The sequence below is a fragment of the Danio aesculapii genome, chromosome 12, assembly GCF_903798145.1.
Source record: "Danio aesculapii chromosome 12, fDanAes4.1, whole genome shotgun sequence".
In the NCBI taxonomy this organism is placed as follows: domain Eukaryota; kingdom Metazoa; phylum Chordata; class Actinopteri; order Cypriniformes; family Danionidae; genus Danio; species Danio aesculapii.
The window spans coordinates 48,292,755-48,312,074 of NC_079446.1; the positions used below are offsets into that span (position 1 = coordinate 48,292,755).

General features: G+C 36.1%; 1 protein-coding gene across 1 annotated transcript in view; it reads left to right on the forward strand.

The window, feature by feature from the left end:
• The first annotated feature begins 4,326 nt into the window (after positions 1-4,326).
• Positions 4,327-19,320, forward strand: part of vclb (vinculin b) — a 103,627-nt gene continuing 88,633 nt past the window's right edge. Inside the window, exon 1 of the mRNA XM_056468950.1 lies at positions 4,327-4,624. Within this exon, the coding sequence (XP_056324925.1) occupies positions 4,457-4,624 (168 nt within the window). The 5' untranslated portion in view covers positions 4,327-4,456. The remainder of the gene's footprint in view (positions 4,625-19,320) is intronic.

Here is a 19,320-nt window from a genome sequence, read left to right on the forward strand (position 1 = left end):
TGTGGATGTTTCCCAGAGATGGAAGGGCATCCGGTGCTTAACAACATGCTGGATAAGTTGGCGGTTCATTCCGCTGTGGCGACCCTGGATTAGTAAAGGGACTAAGTCGAAAAGAAAATAAATGTATGATAGATTATAATACTTTTTTTGTCACCGGTAATTACTTTTTATATTCATTTTACTTTAAACATTAACAGTAACTACCTGATGCACATGTTATAATAAAATAAAACAATTCTGAATGTTATGACAAGCATAAATAGCACAAAAATAAAACATTTTAAATACATGCCCTTCATGCAAAGCCAAACAATACCAGCAAAAATAACACCAAATTAAATTTAGATACAGCTACAACTCATATCAAGCAGAAATATCAATAAAACTTCAATAAGATCAAATAAATATCAATTAAAACATAAATTCATGCCAAGATATATAGCAAACAAAGTTTAATTAATTAATTTAATTTAACAGCACATGTTTTACACAGCGGATGCCCTTCCAGCTGCAACCCATCACTGGGGAATACCCATACACACTCATTCACACACTGCAGCCAATTTAGTTCATCAATTCCCCTATAGCGCATGTGTTTGGACTGTGGGGGAAACCGGAGAGAGCATGCAAACTCCACTCAGAAATGCCAACTGACCCAGCCGAGGCTCGAACCAGCGACCTTTGCAAAATAGCAAACAAAATATCAATTAAATTAAACTTAAATGAGCAATTAATGAATAAAAATATAAACAAAATCATTAAATGAAATTAAACAAATGTTAGGGCGGCACGGTGGCTCATTGGTTAGCACTGTCGCCTCACAGCAAGAAGGTGGCTGGTTCGAGTCCCAACAGGGCCAGTTGGCATTTCTGTGTGGAGTTAGCATGTTCTCCCCATGTTGGCGTGGGTTTCCTCCGGGTGCTCCGGTTTCCCCACAGTCTAAACACTATAGGGGAATTGATGAATAAATTCCCAGTACTGGGTTGCAGCTGAAAGAGCATCCGCTGCATGAAGCATATGCCAGATAAGTTGGTGGTTCATTCCGCTGTGGCGACCCCTGATAAATAAAGGGACTAAGCCAAAGGAAAGTGAATGAATGAACAAATGTTATGGTTTATTTTTATCAGAATAATCTATTATTAAATGAAATAATAAAGGTTCCAAATGCCAGGCCAAGCAAAAAAAGAATACAAGAATAATCTAAATGAGATAGTGTTAATTACCCATACTATGATGTGAGGGAATTATTTGTTTTCTTTATTATTGATCTTTTTAAAAACTACAGTGAAATCATAGCATAAATAGCGCTGTGAGTGGGCGGTGCCAAGCTCAGTGTTCGCGCCACTCGGAATTCCTCACCAGAACAGCAGAATACCGTCTCCTTTTTTGGGCATAAGAATGCGTTACGTCATTTGGGAAGAACTCACTTGCTCCTGCAAGCTCTACAAAGGCAATGGGCGGAGCGAGTCAGGGAGAATGACGTTTGTGTGAGCCAATCGCATGCACGGGCGCGCCAGCGGTTGCGGTTTTATTGGTGGAAGAAGGAAACGCGTCATCAGGGAGGTTTAGGTTTAGTTTGATGTGGGAAACCGTGAGTCGATTCTTTTGAACAGTTCGTTTCAAAGAGCCGCATCAAAGAAACAGTTCTTTTGCGTCATCTCATTTACAGACAGGTAGTGTTTTTGGTGGATGTTTATTTATTCGTTGTTTGTTTTGAAGTCTGTTGTGCTCTTGTTTTTCTTTATTGGTACCATTGTAAGTAATCTAAAGGTTATAATTGTAAATGCTGTGTATATATCTGTTTTACAATAAATGTTCACAAAAAACATATGTATATCTATTGTTTTATTTATATCTCTTTATTATTTTTGATTTATATTACTCCCTTTTCTTTGCCTTTTGATGTGAAGCACAATTGTCATTACTATATGTTGTATCTGTCCTATATGTGTCTGCCTACTGTTATCATTTTAATATTTCACTCCTATGTTTGTGCGTGTAAGGCCGAGTTTGTTTGTATTTTTTTTCTAAACGTAATAAAAAGATAAACATTAAAAAATAAATGTAATAAGAAATTTACTTCAATCAAAGGTTTAATTTCTTAATAGAAAATATCGACTGGAAGAAAGTATTACCTTAAAAATTCTGGATCACAGATAAAGTTGAAGAAGGTTTTACATAAACTTTAAGGCTTGGTTAATATGCTTAACTTGTATTCATTCATTCAGTCATTTTCTTTTCGGCTTAGTCCCTTTATTAATCTGGGGTCACCACAGCAGAATGAACTGCCAACTTATCCAGCATATGTTTTACGCAGCGGATGCCCTTCTAGCTGCAACACATCACTGGGAAAAACATCCATATACACTCATTCTCACACATACACTACGCACAATTTACCTCACCCAATCCCCCTATAGCGCATGTGTTTGGAAACCCACGCGAACACAGGGAGAACATGCAAACTCCACACAGAAATGCCAACTGACCCAGCCGAGGCTCGAACCAGCGACCTTCTTGCTGTGAGGCAATCGTGCTACCCACTGCTCCACCGTGATGCCCCATTGACTTGTATTGTTCAAGTATTGTTAAGTATTTAATACAAAAGCTAGGCCTGTCACTGTAAAAAATAGTATCAATAATTATGACAATGTATGTTTTATTTCAATTATAACATAAGAAATGAAGCTAATCACGTTTCTAACTTGTTGTTTTTAGTTATTCAAGCTGTTTTAAATCAAGTTAAAGTAGTAATCTCTCTAATTAAACAGCATTTAAACTGAATTGACTCCTAATGTTCATTTGATGCAACATAAATTTCAGGCAACCAGTGTTTCTTTTACAGTGTAGTAAGAATAGTGAGAACTAGACTACTATAAGTAGGCCTACCTATCTAGTATTTTATAAATAGCCACTGCCAATACTTAATAATAGTAAAGCTAGCACTAAACTGACCTTAAAAATATATTGTTTACCATTTATTAACATTATCCTAGTAATTAAAACAGGTATTGGTAACTTAAAGAGGTATTAGTTCAGTTAGTTCACCCAAAAATTAAAATGTACTCTCGATTTCCTCTCCCTCGTGTGTTTTTTTTTAACACTTATGACCTTCTGAATAACTCAAAATAATATATTTTGAATAAAATAAGCTGAAAACCTGTAAACATTGACTTCCATAGTAGAAAAAAACAAATACTATGGGAATCAGTCATTGAATCGATATATCTTCTCACATGTTTAACAGAAAAAAGAAACTCATAGGTTTGAAACAAGTAAATGGTAAGTAAATGGTTGTCATTTTTGGCTGAACTATCGCTTTATTAATGAATAAAAGTCAGTATGTGTCTCACTCACTGAGCTCATGACTTGTATAAGTGATTTCTAAGTCTAAAAATAAAAGAGCAATTAAAACAGTTACGCTCCTCCTTTAACATTGTGCATAAAATGTTTGTATACGTGTATTTTCGTGCATTTAATAGCTTGTGTTAATAGCAAAATTTGAAATAAATATACGTATATGTTAGTTTGCAAACGAATAATTATGTACCTTCTCCTCCATTCATTGAATTAAATTTTACTTTCACCATTTAATCCTTTAATTGTGTGTGTGAATGAGTGCATACAGATGTTTTCCAGTACTGGGTTGCAGCTGGAGGGGCATCCTCTGTGTAAAACATGTGTTGGATAAGTTGGTGGTTCATTCCGCTGAGGAGACCCTTGATATATAGGGGAATAAGCTGAAGGAAAATGAATGAATGAATTGTAGAACAAATACAAATACATACATAGAGACAATTAAGAAAACTAAAATAAAAACAGCACAGAAATATACTAAAATAGAAACAAACAACAGGGAAAAATTATAATAGTAATAATGTAATGAAGTTAAATCTTAAATAGACACAAAGGAAGAATAGAAAGAGACAGTTTTCATTGCTTTTGGACTAATAGAGTTCTGAGCAGTTTCCAAATATTGGTCATGGTCACTTCTGAATAAATAAAAAAGGTTTAGAGCCACTAAACTTTTGTTCATGAATATGAAACTTGGCTTACAGAACACATAAATAATGTACATTTTGCCCAAGTGTTCTTAAGAATCATCAAACAACCCAAAGAAAATATCTTTAAAGCAAGAGGATAAGTCACTCATAGTTTAAGATTGAATAAATACCAACAAAATCACCGTGTGAGAGCACTGCCAGAACAAATCAATGAGCAGTTCACCTCAATGTCAGTCTTGATGACTCGTTTAAAGAACATTGCGCGTACGAATCAACTCACGAACCGACTCACACGAACGATTCATTCGCTAGACTCGAAGTCGCGTCCCACGGTAGTTAGTTACTTGTAGAGGGAGTCGGTGTGTGTTCTGGAGTGGGATAGTCTCTGATACGGATAGGGGAGTCTGGATACACATTTACCCTGAGAGTCTGCGGTCACCTGAGCGATCATCATGCCGGTTTTCCACACGAAGACGATCGAGAGTATCCTGGAGCCGGTGGCCCAGCAGATCTCCCATCTGGTCATCATGCATGAGGAGGGGGAGGTGGACGGGAAAGCCATCCCGGACCTCAGCGCTCCTGTAGCGGCCGTGCAGGCGGCTGTCAGCAACCTAGTCCGGGTAAGAGCTCCACTGACTCACATCACCTGTAAAAGTGCTTAAAACTGCGTAAAAAGCTTCGAGTTTATTGTTGAAGTCTCCGCGAAAGTTTCCTGAAGTTCTCTGGCTTTGATCCAGAGCCAGTTCCGCCTTTTCCTCCTGGATTTCGCCCTGCCTACTGTATTGCCCCATACTGAGGTAGAGTTTATATTCGCACATTCAGGCTTTCTCATTTAAGAAAAAGCATTCATATTAAATCACATTAGCAGCCAATGACTATCAATATTGTTTATAGTCAATTAAATGGTGCTAATTCTGTGGTGAAGTCATTCTTACATGAGATTTCAGACACAATATTCAAAGTTAGATTGGTAAACAATATTAGGACATGTCACAAATTTTCACTGTTCAAATATGAACGAATGTGCGAATATAAAACCCACTTTAGCCTACTCCAATCTCCTGGATTTTGCTCTGCCCACTGAAACACATCGAGGTAAAGTTGGTTATATATTCGCAAATTCAGGCTTTCTCCTTAATAATATCGTCTCAGAAAAGTATTTAAATTCTACAGGGAAATCATAGCAGCTGATGACTATAGTACAACCTTGTTCACAGTCAATTGAATAGTGCTAATGTTGTTTTTTAAGTCATTCTTGCATGAGATTTCAGACCAAATATTTAAAGTTAGTCTGGGTAACAATATTAGGACGTCACAAATTGTCACTGTTCAAATGTGAATGAATGTGTGAATATAAAACCAACTTTACCCTAATATGTTGGGTTTTGCTCACTGAAACACTGCTGTTGTGGCGAGGTTTCCCTCATATTTGAGGTAAAGTTGGTTTTATATTCATTCGACATTTGTTCAGTGACAATTTGTGATTGCGGTTCCTATATTGTTTATTCAGTCTGAAATCTCACATAAGAATGTCTTCAAAACAACATAAGCACAATTTAACTGACTGTGAACAATGTTGTAGTCATTGGCTGCAAATATGATTTCCCCATTAAGAATTTGCAGCTAGCTTATATATTATAAGTCTGAATGTGCGAATATAAAATCACCTTTACCTCAACTTTACCAACCCATTCAGGGTTTTACATTTCAGTGTCTACATGTCTCTGTTCTTCACCAACGTGTAGTTAAGGGATAGTTGTTCACCCAATCACTTAATTGAAAATGTATTATACACATAGACATCATCTTTTTGAAAATACACTATTGTATACCTGTGTTAACTAACTTTTGTTTTATATATATATATATATATATATATATATATATATATATATATATATATATATATATATATATATATATATATATATAATTATTTTTAGGGGTTTTTAACCTTTAAGTTGTATAGGATAGTAGAGGTTATAGACAGGAAAGTATTGGGAGCAGAGAGAGGTGAAGGGTTGGCAAAGGACCTCGAGCTGGGAATCGAACTCAGGTCACCGTGAGCACCATGGTGCTATATGTTGGCGCACATAACCACTAGGCTATTGGCGCCGACTGTTAACTAGCAATGTGATAATGTGCATCTTTTGTAAAGCTGGTTCAGAATGACAGTTATTGTGAAAAGCGCTATACATAATCTTAATTTAATTTAATATTTACTCGCCTTCAAGTGGTTATACATAGTTTAAGTTTTTGTCTTCCATTAAACATGAAAGAAAATATTTTGAAGAAATCCATAGGAGGTTTTCCATAGGAGGATTACGAATAGCATGGAAGTCAATGGTTTCCAGCTTTCTACAAAAGAAGATATTTTGAAGAAAGCTGGAAACCATTGCCTTCCATAGTTGAAGAATGAAACTCGTAAAGGGTTGTAATGCATGAGTAAATGATGACTTTATTTTTGTTTTTGGATGAACTGTCCTTTTAAGTGTCTTACTCAAGGACACAATGACGAAGTGATTTTTTATAAACAAATTTGGGGAGGAGCACGCGCAGAAGTTTTAGTATCAAATACGTCATTGACAATTATTCTATTATCCAATCAGTTCTTGACCAAACCCCTATATATACCAAAGCTGTCTTACCTGCAGCATCTTACGACTTTAGCATCCCTCCACCACCCCGTCACCTCACCTCTTAAGCATTACAATCCCAGGGGGAGCGTTCTGGGGCCGGGCTAAATACTTCGCTCGAATCCCAATTCCTCTCTGTTTCCTGATAAGAGGAATAACTCGAGTTTGGGTGTCTTCCCCGAGCTCAGAGCCCTCTCCCCAGACAGCACGCCAAATACGCTTTATTCTGAAACTATTGCAAGTGTGAACTCGTGAAAGTTCAGCAATCAAAGCGTGTGTGTGTGTGTGAGAATCCACGATATTTCATTCAATCGTTGTGAAATGTGTTCTAGATTATTTCTTCACAGCAGCTTTTACTGACGTCCAGTAATTACAGTATAGCAGTTTTTCATATTTTATTATTCGCGTTTTAATTTTTTCCTATTTATTTCTGCTTTGAGTTGCATTATGAGATCTTGATCTTTCTTCCAACAGCTTTTAACCTTGAAAAGTTTTTAAAAAGTGGCTTTTATTGACAATTTTAGTAATTTGCAGTGCTATATTGTCTGGGTTGGTGCTACAAAAACCTTGTAATAAACTGTTGTGAGTTTCTGTAGTCTGGCTCACGGCACCAAACTGTTGTGAAATTCTAAGACGAGCCCAAAAAAACTGAGAACTTTCGGTTGTCTTCAAAGCAGAATCCTTTAATAAGAAGAACTCAGCGTGGCTGTGAAGACATCGAAAGAAACTACTGTACAGCAAGCACTAGGTTTTTATACATTTCACAGACAGTGATTCATGTAGGTGTGGACAGTCTAAAACAAAGCATGCAAATGAAGTGTTGTAGTCGGCAAGGTAAATTGCCTTTCCAGCTCAAATCTCATCAGCATATAAGTACCAAGCGGCAACCTCCCGCTCTTCCTCGGGAGGCCAATACGGAAGTAACTGAAACTGCAATTCATCAAAATTCCTCTAGTCCTGGCTCCATAATAGAGCAAATTGCAATTGAGCCCACTGTTAGAATGGCCAACTTTACAGCAGAAAAAAAGGTGTTTACAGCCTGGTACAAAGAACGATTTTGGTTCATATAGCTATTATTACCCTCCATGACAACTGTGAGGGGGGTGAATTTTTTTATAACTCATCCATTTCCTTTATATTAGGTTATATTAAGTTCGCATAATTAAGGGCGTGGCCACTTGAGTGACAGCTAGGTCTCGCTGGTCACCGTCACTTCACCTCAGCTAAATCCGGCAGATTAGCCACTGATCTCGGCATATTCATCGTATTTTTGTGTTGTTTTATGTGGCTTTACACAGTCAGCTGCCTTTTGGACTTATTTCTTACAATTATCAGATGATATGGGATGCTGTGTGCATTTAATTGTGCTCACATACCATTCACGAGGCCTCCGTTTCCCATGTGAGTAAAGTTATATACTTATATACCATCTCTATACATGTATTTGTTTTATTTAAGATCATTTATCATTAATATTTTTCTTTAGACCCGTAAAGCACTCCAGAATGTGACAGATTGATTAGCTGTAGGCTCTAGAACAGTCATCTGAAGCGTTATCATACAGTGTTATGCTGGAGTTCATCAATAGTCTTGCATTTACTAACACACACTATATCTGAAGTGTTTGGACGTATTTCGTGTTTTCCTCCTGTAGAAAAACGTCATAAGAACAATGCTTAGTGGCTCAATGTGTTACTACAGTGTTTTTAAAAGTCTAAACACTTTATTGATATAGTGTACAGCCAAGCACATGTGGTCAGAACACAAACGAGTCGCAGGTAATAAAGTATCAAGCGTTTCTCCCAAAGTAAAGTCTGTCTGCCAGGTCTAAGCAAAGTGCCAGCAGGCGTCTGTAGCTCCGCCCACTCTCCGCCTCTTTGCCCTTGTTTGGTATCCCGCTTTGGATGCAATGACGCGCGAACAAAATGGCGACGGTTGGCCGCGCCTACTTGTAGCTTCATTTGCAGTGTTCAGAAACCTATGGGTGACGTCACGGATACTACGTCCAAATATTTTACAGTCTATGATAAGTATCCATTCACAATACAATTTAGCATTAAATGTTCTGGAGACAGAAACCGTCCGACAAGTTGACCGGCTTGAGAAGACAATAGACACAGCCGTGCTGTGAAACTGACAGTTTGCATTACTTTGGAGGCAGTCAGGGCTCAGGAAACCAAGACATTCTAAGGTCTGTCACACCCTAAAAACAACTCTTCAGTTATATATAGATTATATAAGTTTATATTTCCACAACTGCCAGTACATGTTCTGCCATTCTCCAGACTTATTTATCTAGATATTATTTCTGATACATTATATTATTTCAGACAACTAAAATGTCAATAAAAGTCCATTTATTAGATGATGTGGATTTTTCTTTTACAACAATTTATCTGGGAAATATTGCAGCCAACTTAATGGTAAAAGACAAGTATTTATTAAAAATACTCCTAGCAACCAGTACGAAAACTGTGACTCGAAAGTGGCTACAACTGGAACCCCCTACACAATCTGAATGGTTGGATATCATGTCTAATGTTCAAAATATGGAGGATGACTTTTTCTTTAAAACTACAAATGGACAAATACCTACAATATTGGGAGAAATGGGTTGTACTTATGCCTTTACACAGTGTAATCTGATTTCTATATGTATTTGTTAATGTGACCTGTAAGGAAATATGCGACCAGTCAACTGTTCATTTAAGTTCTGGTGTTTTATTGTACTACTTATTTTATTTATTATTATTATTATTTATTTTATTTTTTATCTATTATATGTATCTTTTTTCCTTGTTTTTTCTTAAAAAAAAAAGAGAAATAAAAATAAAGTATATAAAAGTCTCTTTATTAAACTGTAAAGTTGAATTTTCAACATCAGAAGTCGAAAGCAGAGATCAACATCCCATAATGCAATTCACAACCGTAAATAAACCAAAAACGCACAAAATACCGAAACTCTTACTTAACAGCTATTTTTTTACAGTTAGAGTATGCTTAAACATACTGAGCTCAAGCTGCATTATAAAACAGACTTGAGTCAAATTTAGAGGAACAAAAAGCCCCCGCAGCAGATTATTATTGGAGTCTAAAGTTAACCCTGGACAACGGCTAAGAATAACTGGAGAGCAGAGGCTTGTTCATTGATTCACAGGCTTCTGGAGGGTTTGTTTCCCTTTTTGGAAACCACACACTGCCAGACAGCTGATAGACATACTTCTGCTGTATCTTTCCCTTCATGACGGATCCTTTCCCTTCCTCTGTTCAGACCCACACTGACTGGAGATCAGCTCTAACTCACTTCAGTAAATTTCGTAGGAAGTAGTAGGTCATCTGTCTGCTTTTCGCCTTTTTCGCTTTTTCGGACATACTACTCGTACTGTTTTTAACGCACTGTATAGTAGGGTTGCACAAGATGTCGTTTCAGCATCGATATCGCAATGTACGAATCTGCAATAGTTACATCACAGTATCTGCAGTGTTGAGTTGGGCTTATAACCTAAACCATGTAGCTTTAACAAAGATTCATTGTATTTATTTATACAGTAAAGACAGTAGTGAACATTTTTGGGTGTGTTGAATAGTTTTAAGGGTGGCACGGTGTCTCAGTGGTTAGCACTGTGGCCTCACAGCAAGAAGATTGCCGGTTCAAATCCCGGCTGAGCCACTTACCTCCGGGTGCTCCGGTTTCCACCGCAGTCCAAACACGTGCAGTATAGGTGAATTGGATGAACTAAATTGACCGTAGTGTATGAGAGTGTGTAAAACATATGCTGGAATAGTTGGTGGTTCATTCCGCTGTGGCGACCCCTAATAAAGAGGGACTAAGCCAAGGAAAATTAATGAATGAATAGTTTTAGGACAACTTTGATTTTTGTGGTGGTTTTGATCCACTTCAAACGTTGACTATTGTTTACAGTGTTATTTCACATTTGATTTATTTCTTTACCTCTGTGCTGTTAGACTCAAAACAATAAAGCACTGTCTAATTCATTTGCATGTCTATGTTTATTCTAATGTATTAATTTGTGCTTGTCGTATCTTTTATTTTAAGCACACACACACCCGAGCAATGTAAAATGAGGAATTCTTCCCAAACAGAGTTATTTAAATCATCTCAGGAAATTATATTTAAATCGCAATGTATATCGCAGACGTACAATACTATATAGTATGCGATTTTTGGATGCAGCCTATAGAATACCATCTATAGATTCATTCCAAAGAGTGTAGAATACGTGTCAATCATATAGTTTTTTTTTTAAATATTTATCTTTTAGCGGTTTTTCACCTTTAATTTGGATTGGATAGTGGAAGTTACAGACAGGAAAGTATTTAGAGCAGGGAGAGGGGAAGGACCAGGAAAAGGACCTCGACCCGAGAATTGAACTCGGGTCGCCGTGAGCACCATGGTGCTGTATGTTGGCGCACTTAACCACTCGTATAGTTTTAAATGTGGAAAAGCGTGATGGTCAATATGGAAAATTAAGCTCCGCCTTCTTGTACAGGAGCCAATCATTGATCGCTATAGACTAATGATTCTCCGGGGGAGGGGCTCGGCCCAGACGTGTGTTTAGGACAGTTTCTGCAGCTTCATTATGAGCCCCCTAGGTCAACAAACGCACTGGGATCTCAGCCAGTACTTGCTACACAGACATGAGAAGTATATAAAGCTTGAAATCTCTTCTTTTAAATAAACCAACTACACTTAAAACAAATGTTCTCTGGTTTTATAATCTGTATAAAACAAGTGCGATGTACAGTCTGTCCTGGCAAACACACATCACATTACAGCAACTTATTGAAGGCCCACAAACTTGTTAACAAATAGGCCGCTGTGATTTTGGGAGGAGATTTGCCATCAAGAACACTTTGGGAATTACTTCAGTGTGATCAGATGAGGGTTAATTCGAGGATGATATTGTGTAACACGTAAACAAAAACAGTTTAATACTCATTCACAGTGTTTTAAAGACGAAATGTTTGCACCTTCACCATTTTGTTTTGTCTGCATTAGATCTGAAAAATATCTTTACCTCTTTATAATATCATTACATAAATAAATGATTTAAAAACATCACTAAATATACCATTTTTTAAGCAAAATGTTATATCGTAAGAAATATCATTATTGCAATACTCAACAACAATACCGCATATTTTTCCAGTATCGTGCAGGCCTAATTACAATTGGGCTGATGGTTTTGTAGGGGAGTAAGACATAAAAATATCATATGTAATTTACTATATACATAATATAAACAAACTACAGTCCTAGGCACAATGGAGCAAACATTAAAAGTGAAATAAACAGTGCTTTATGGTTTCCTGGGGAGAGTCGAACAGTGTTCGGGTACAGTAATTGAATAATAAAATGTTAAATAAAATTGCATAGTCTTCATCATATTAATAATTCAATGAAATTTATCTTTATGCACTATTAAAATGCTTTAAACTCTTTTAAAATGCTCACAAGGCCTTAAAAACACATGCAGATGATCATCTTTCACTCTATTGTGGTTAAATTAGGCAGTGACTCCACAAATCTCATGTGTTTTAACCTGTGGTTCCTGGTCATCGATAATCCTAACTTAACTTTGCATATCTTGCATTGTGACTATTGCGGATGCACACACTGCGATATCGATGCTGAAACGATATATTGTGCAGCCCTAATTACAATGCTTTTTATTTTGTCCTTGGATGCATTTAAACCTGTTGTATGAAACTCTAGCATAATATTAGGACACTTTAAGATCCCATGTGACCTGTTATTAAGTATATATATATATATATATATATATATATATATATAATCAGACTGTCATGATCTGAACTCAAATTCAGGGCTATGTTAACTTTGGGTGGAGACGCTTTTACTCATAGCGAGATTAGTCACTTTTTTAGACACCTATCTAACGCTTCCTGTAGAGGATGTTATTCTGCAAAATATCTGTGCTCCTGCGGTTTCTAACGTCACTCATGGTTATCTTCGGTTAACTTGAGATTTTCAGAGTGATTTATTGATCTGAGAGGCTCAGTTTAGCAATATATTAAAGCTTTATTCATAGGCTTCTGCATGAACGCTTCCTGTCGTATTTCTTTTCTCTTCCTATCTGGGGTGTATTTCTTGTTTTACTTCCTCTTTTTTTTTTTGTTTTTCTTCCTCTATTTTTCATGCGTGTAAAATTATATTGTTTGGTTGTAATTTATGAATCATAATCTCTCGGTTTAGAGTAGTTTTGAGGCTGTACGGTAGACTCGGTGGTTTATTATGACTGCTGGGATTTTAGACTTTATACATCTCAGCAGGAACAGTTTGAAAGGATTTCCTGCTTTTTCTCAAGATTGGGAATCAGAGCTTAATAGAAATTATGTTTGGATTTGGGGTGGCACGGTGGCTCTGTGGTTAGCAGGCCCAGTTCGAGTCCCGGCTGGGCCAGTTGGCATTTCTGTGTGGAGTTTGCATGTTCTGTCTGTGTTGGATCAGGTTTCCTCCGGATGCTCCAGTTTCCCTCGCAATTAAATAAACTAGATTGGTCGTAGTGTATGAGTGTGTTTGTGAATTAGTGTGTATGGGTGTTTCCCAGCACTGGATTGCAGCTGGTAAGGCATCCGCTGCGAAAAACATGTGCTGCAATAGTTGGTGGTTCATTCCGCTGTGGCGACTTCTGATAGATTAGAGAACAAGCTGAAGGAAAATCAATGGATTCAGAGTGAATTTGATAAGTATCTATTATTCATATTCAGACGGGATCATGTACATGTTCTGTCATGTTTTCTTCGACCCGAGAACACACTAATCCGTTGTGGGATTTAATTTAAAGCAGACCTTTTCTGCAAAAATCACTTTTAAAAGGGGTTTGTGACAACAGTTTGTGACTATTACCAGCTTCTGATGTTAAAAATTTATTAATCGTATTCATTATAATCAGACTTGATTAAAAACACTTTGATTGACAGTCTCCCTGTTTACATATCATCAAAGGGCTGAAAGCCCCGCCCAGTAGTGTCCATCTCTCCCTCATTAGCATATTACATTAGTATTGCTTTTGAATCTGCCACTATGCTGAGCACAGGCATTTGTAGCTCCGCCCTCTTTTGAAAAGAGTACAATCTCATTTGAATTTAAAGCGACAGTCACCAAAATTCCACAATTAGCATCAAATCCTAAGAGGGTCAGTTTCAGAGAGTTGGAAAATATTATTTGTGGGTTATTTTGAGCTAAAACTTCACACACACACACACACACACACACACACACACACACTCTAGAGACTTATTTTACATTTTGTAAAAAGGTGCATAAAAGGTCCCCTATAAGTGCATTAAAACACAACACACAAACTAGTAACTATCACTAATAATTCATAAGAAAAGGCTTGTAAATTTGAATTTACAATTCAAGTACAATTCAAATCTGTTCTCAAAATATGACAGAGGGGTCTCCAAACTTTGAAGAATAAGCAACAAAATACAATATATATATTTATTTATTTTTTTATTTTTTTACTTTTTTATTATTAATAATATAAGAAAAATGTCAAATTATTAAAATGTAAGATTATTTAAATATATAAAATACAATATATATATATTTATTTATTTATTTATTTATTTATTTATTATTAATAATAATAGAAACTATTTAAATTTATTAAAATGTAAGATTATTTAAATATATAAAATACAATATATTTATTTATTTATTTATTTATTTATTATTAATAATAATAGAAACTATTTAAATTTATTAAAATGTAAGATTATTTAAATATATAAAATACAATATATATATTTATTTATTTATTATTAATAATATAAGAAAAAGTCAAATTATTAAAATGTAAGATTATTTAAATATATAAAATACAATATATTTATTTATTTATTATTAATAATATAAGAAAAAATGTCAAATTATTAAAATGTAAGATTATTTAAATATATAAAATACAATATATATTTATTTATTTATTTATTATTAATAATAATAGAAAAAATGTACAATTATTAAAATGTAAAATTATTCAAATATATAAAATACAATATATATATATATATATATATATATATATATATATATATATATATATATATATATATATATATATATATATTTATTTATTATTAATAATATAAGAAAAATGTCAAATTATTAAAATGTAAGATTATTTAAATATATAAAATACAATATATATCTATTTTAAATGCATTAATTTGTGTTGGGTTATTTTTTACGTTACTCTAGCTGCTTAAACAATAGTAATGTTTATGATGCGGCTGGTCTGAAAAGCATGCGATCTCTCATTGCTGTTGAGAAATCTCAGTGAATGTTTGGTGGTCAGCGTTGGGAATGTGAGGAGTTTTCAGCAGTGCTTTATTTAGGAGCTCAGTCTGGAGTTGTTTGTTAGAAGCGAAAGGTCAAACCCTGGGTGAACATTTCTCAAGACCACACAGATGAAAACCTCCTCCAGCACTAGAAGAAGAGCATTGTTATCACTGGAAAGAAAATTGCATTTACTAGATTTTTTCTTAGGGTAAATGCTTGCAAACTATTTATATGGGCTGAATTTAAACAAAAGGAAGTTTAGTAATATTTAACTTAATTAGTTTGTTTAAATTTAGCCCATATATATAGTTAAATTAAATATAAATAAAAATAAATAAATCGGTCACTCTTTATTTTGATGGTCCGTTTGTTGAATTAAGTTACATTGCATCTACATGTCAACTAATTCTTATTAGATTATAAGTAGACTGTTAGGTTAGGGTTAGGGCTAAGTTTCTTACAGTCAGTTAAATGTCAGATATTAAGCAGACAGATATTAAGCTGACAGTCTACTAATACTCAACTGGACCATCAAAATAAAGTGCTACTAATAAATCTAGTAAATGCAATGAATCTATATTTCAGTGTAGGACTGAGAGGAAAACTCATTATTAGACAATAATACTGCTGATCCACAGGTCATGATCTCCTCTAGGTCTTCTTTTTGGAGATTGTCTTTGCAAGCAGGAGTTTGATCTGCATCCGGAGTGTAGATGGGAGTTGTATTTATTTTCTTTCCATTTGCGCCTGTTCCAGGTTTAAAAACATGGACTTCCAGATGAAGGATCAGCTGTTTAATCCCACTGCAGATCTTGGAGCTGATTTGCTTCCTAGAAAGCTTCTGTGGGATGTTTCTTTAGTCTGAAATATGATCTTACACATGTCAGTGTTAGTGTGTGTAGGTCGACCACATGAGAACAGCTCTTCATTTTAAAAATATGCTCAGGAAATCATCAACTAAAGATATCTACACATATCTGACACAGATATCTGTTGTTAATCTCAGTTGTAAGAGCAACAAATAATAACTCGACTTCTAGTTGATCATTTGGTAAAGTGTCAGAAGGTGGATTTTCTGATGAATTATCTGTTGATCTGCATCCCAATCATCACTAATACTGCAGAAGACCTACTGGAACCAGCATGGAGCCAAGATTCTCACAGAAATCAGTCAAGTTTGGTGAAGGAGAAATCATGGTTTGGGGTTATATTCAGTATAGGGATATGCGAGAGATCTGCAGAGTGGATGATCAACATCAACAGCCTGAGGTATCAAGACATTTGTGCTTCCCATTACATTACAAACCACAGGAGAGGGACAATTCTCCAGCAGGATAGCGCTCCTTCTCATACTTCAGCCTCCACATCAAAGCTCCTGAAAGCAAAGAAGGTCAAGGTGCTCCAGGATTGGCCAGCCCAGTCACCAGACATGAACATTATTGAGCATGTCTGGGGTAAGATGGTGGAGGAGGCTTTGAAGATGAATCAGAATCTTGATGAACTCTGGGAGTCCTGCAAGAAGGCTTTCTTTGCCATTCCAGATGACTTTATTAATCAGTGATTTGAGTCATTGCAGAGATGTATGGATGCAGTCCTCCAAGCTCATGATGGAGTCAGACACAATATTCATTCTGTTTCCACTGCAGCATGACCACATATTCTACACTGGACATTATTGAAGGTTCAGTGACCAGACTTTAGTCTAAGCAGAGTCAGACCTTACTGTTCTAATGAAATCATTAATAATCAAGACATGATCATATTTTATTGTGGTAAAATAAGCGTAATCTAGAGGCCTTTGCCTATTATACAAGCCACTACTGAAACCAAATGATCAACTAGAAGTCAAGTTAGTATTTGCTGTTCCTAAAACTTGAATAGGCGACAAGACTTTTGACAGGTAGTGTGTATATATATATATCTGTATGTGTATGTATGTGTGTGTGGGTATATATATATATATATATATATATATATATATATATATATATATAAAACCATAACCATCATAGCCGGAGGGTGAACAAACTCCAGGGTAAGGCTAATATGTGCGCTTCTCTTTAATGCCTTTAAAAAGATTTGCGACCGACCAAGAAAAGGTTTTAACAAAAGCACCGCCTATTAACAACTCACCCACTGATCTACACTACCAGTCGAAAGTTTGGGGTCAGTTTATTTATTTTTTATTATTATTATTACTGTTAATTAAAAAAATCTAATTAAAATTATTCTGTTCATCAAGACGGCATTTATTAAATATAAAAAAATTGTTGAAATATTTATTCATTAAATATTTATTTATTACTTACTGTATGCAGTTTCTAATGAAATTATTACTCCTTGTTGCTTTTAGAATCAGAATCAGAATCAGAAAGAGCTTTATTGCCAGGTATGTTCACACATACGAGGAGTTTGTTTTGGTGACAGAGCTTCTACAGTGCAACAGGATTACAGAGACAGGACAAACAACAGATAATAAATATATTTTTAAAAATAGAAGTAAGTAGTGAGTGCAAATATACAGATTGACAAGTGTATGTACGTGTTTATTACTATATACAACGTTATATGTGCAGCTGTTATGTGCAAATTGGCATGTAAAGTGTGTTGTTAAATAAGTGTTTATGTGTATAAAAGTGTATAGCAGTAGTGATGTTGGTTCCACAATTATTATCATCAAGTGTTCATGAGATGGATTGCCTGAGGGAAGAAACTGTTTCTGTGTCGGGCTGTTCTGGTGCGCAGTGCTCTGTAGCGTCCACCAGAAGGTAAAAGTTCAAAGAGGCAGTGTGCTGGGTGTGAGGGGTCCAGAGTAATTTTGGCAGCCCTTCTGCTCGCTCTGGATAAGTACAGTTCTTGGGGAGTAGGAAGGGTTGTACCAGTGATTCGCTCAGCAGTCCGAACTACTCGACGTAGTCTTTGGAGGTCATATTTAGTAGCTGAGCTAAACCAGACAGTTATTGATGTGCAGGTGACTGATTCAATGACGGAGGTGTAGGTGTAGGTGTTTCAGCAGCTCCTTTGGGAGGTTAAACTTCCTCAGCTGACGAAGAAAGTACAGCCTCTGTTGAGCTTTTTTGACAATGGAGTCAATGTGACTGTCCCACTTCAGGTCCTGAGAGATGGTGGTGCCCAGGAACCTGAATGACTCCACTGCTGCCACAATGCTGGCCATGATGCTCAGTGGGGGGAGAGCAGGGGGGTTTCTCCTGAAGTCCACTATCAATTATTTTATTACTTTATTACTTTATTACTTTTAATAATAATAATAATAAAACAATAATAATAACATTAGTGCGATTTCTGAAGGTCGTGTGACTCTGAAGACAGAAGTAATAAAGCTGAAAATTCATCATCGCGGACGCAGCCCTCACTATTCTGCTACCCTAGGTCGCCTCTGGATGCGCCGGCTCCGAGAATACGAAATCATTCTCTTTTTTTTACGAGGCCAATCGAAAACAGAACTTGTAATTCAGCAATAAATATTTAACCTTTAAACTATAAAACTCCAAACGATTGACTAAACAAGATTACTAATCTATAGGCTAGACCAGGGGTGGGCAAACTCAGTCCTGAAGGGCCGGTGTCCTGCATAGTTTAGCTTCAACTTTAATCAAACACACCTGAACATGCTAATCAGAGTGTCCAAGATCTCTAATTATCTATAAGCAGGTGTGTTTGATCAGAGTTGGAGCTAAACTGTGCAGGACACCGGCCCTCCAGGACCGAGTTTGCCCACCCCTGGGCTAGACCAGTGTTTCCCAACCCTGTTCCTGAAGGCACACCAACAGTACATATTTTGGATGTCTCCCTTTTCTGACCCATTAACTTCAGGTGTTGGAGTCTCTTCTGATGTTATGATAAGATGATTCAGGTGTGTTTGATTAGGGAGAGGTTGAAAATGTGGACTGTTGGTGTGCCTTCAGGAACAGGGTTGGGAAACACTGGGCTAGACTACGTTACAATGAAGCTACCAATTTCATTTAATGCTGAAAACAAGTTAAACCAGTGTATATATTATTATAATATATTATTATACCCCTCTCGTAATACTCATTAGTCGTTTTATTACTGATGTCCTTGACCAGTAAATCAGAATAGTCCGCTGGCCAGCACTTTTGGTTTAGTTTTCAAAGCAGCTGCAGACTCCAGTAATAAACAGCGCTCATCAGTGCAACGTGCGGGGTTGGACTGTTCCATTTCTGTACGGAGGGGGACTTTAAATTTGATTGACAAACTTACAATAGCTGAAGTGTTGTGTTAATCATCAACACTAAATTACATTCATATTCCGCCTTACACCCGTTACATGTTTTCAATGCATTTTTTTTCTTCGCTGCCATCT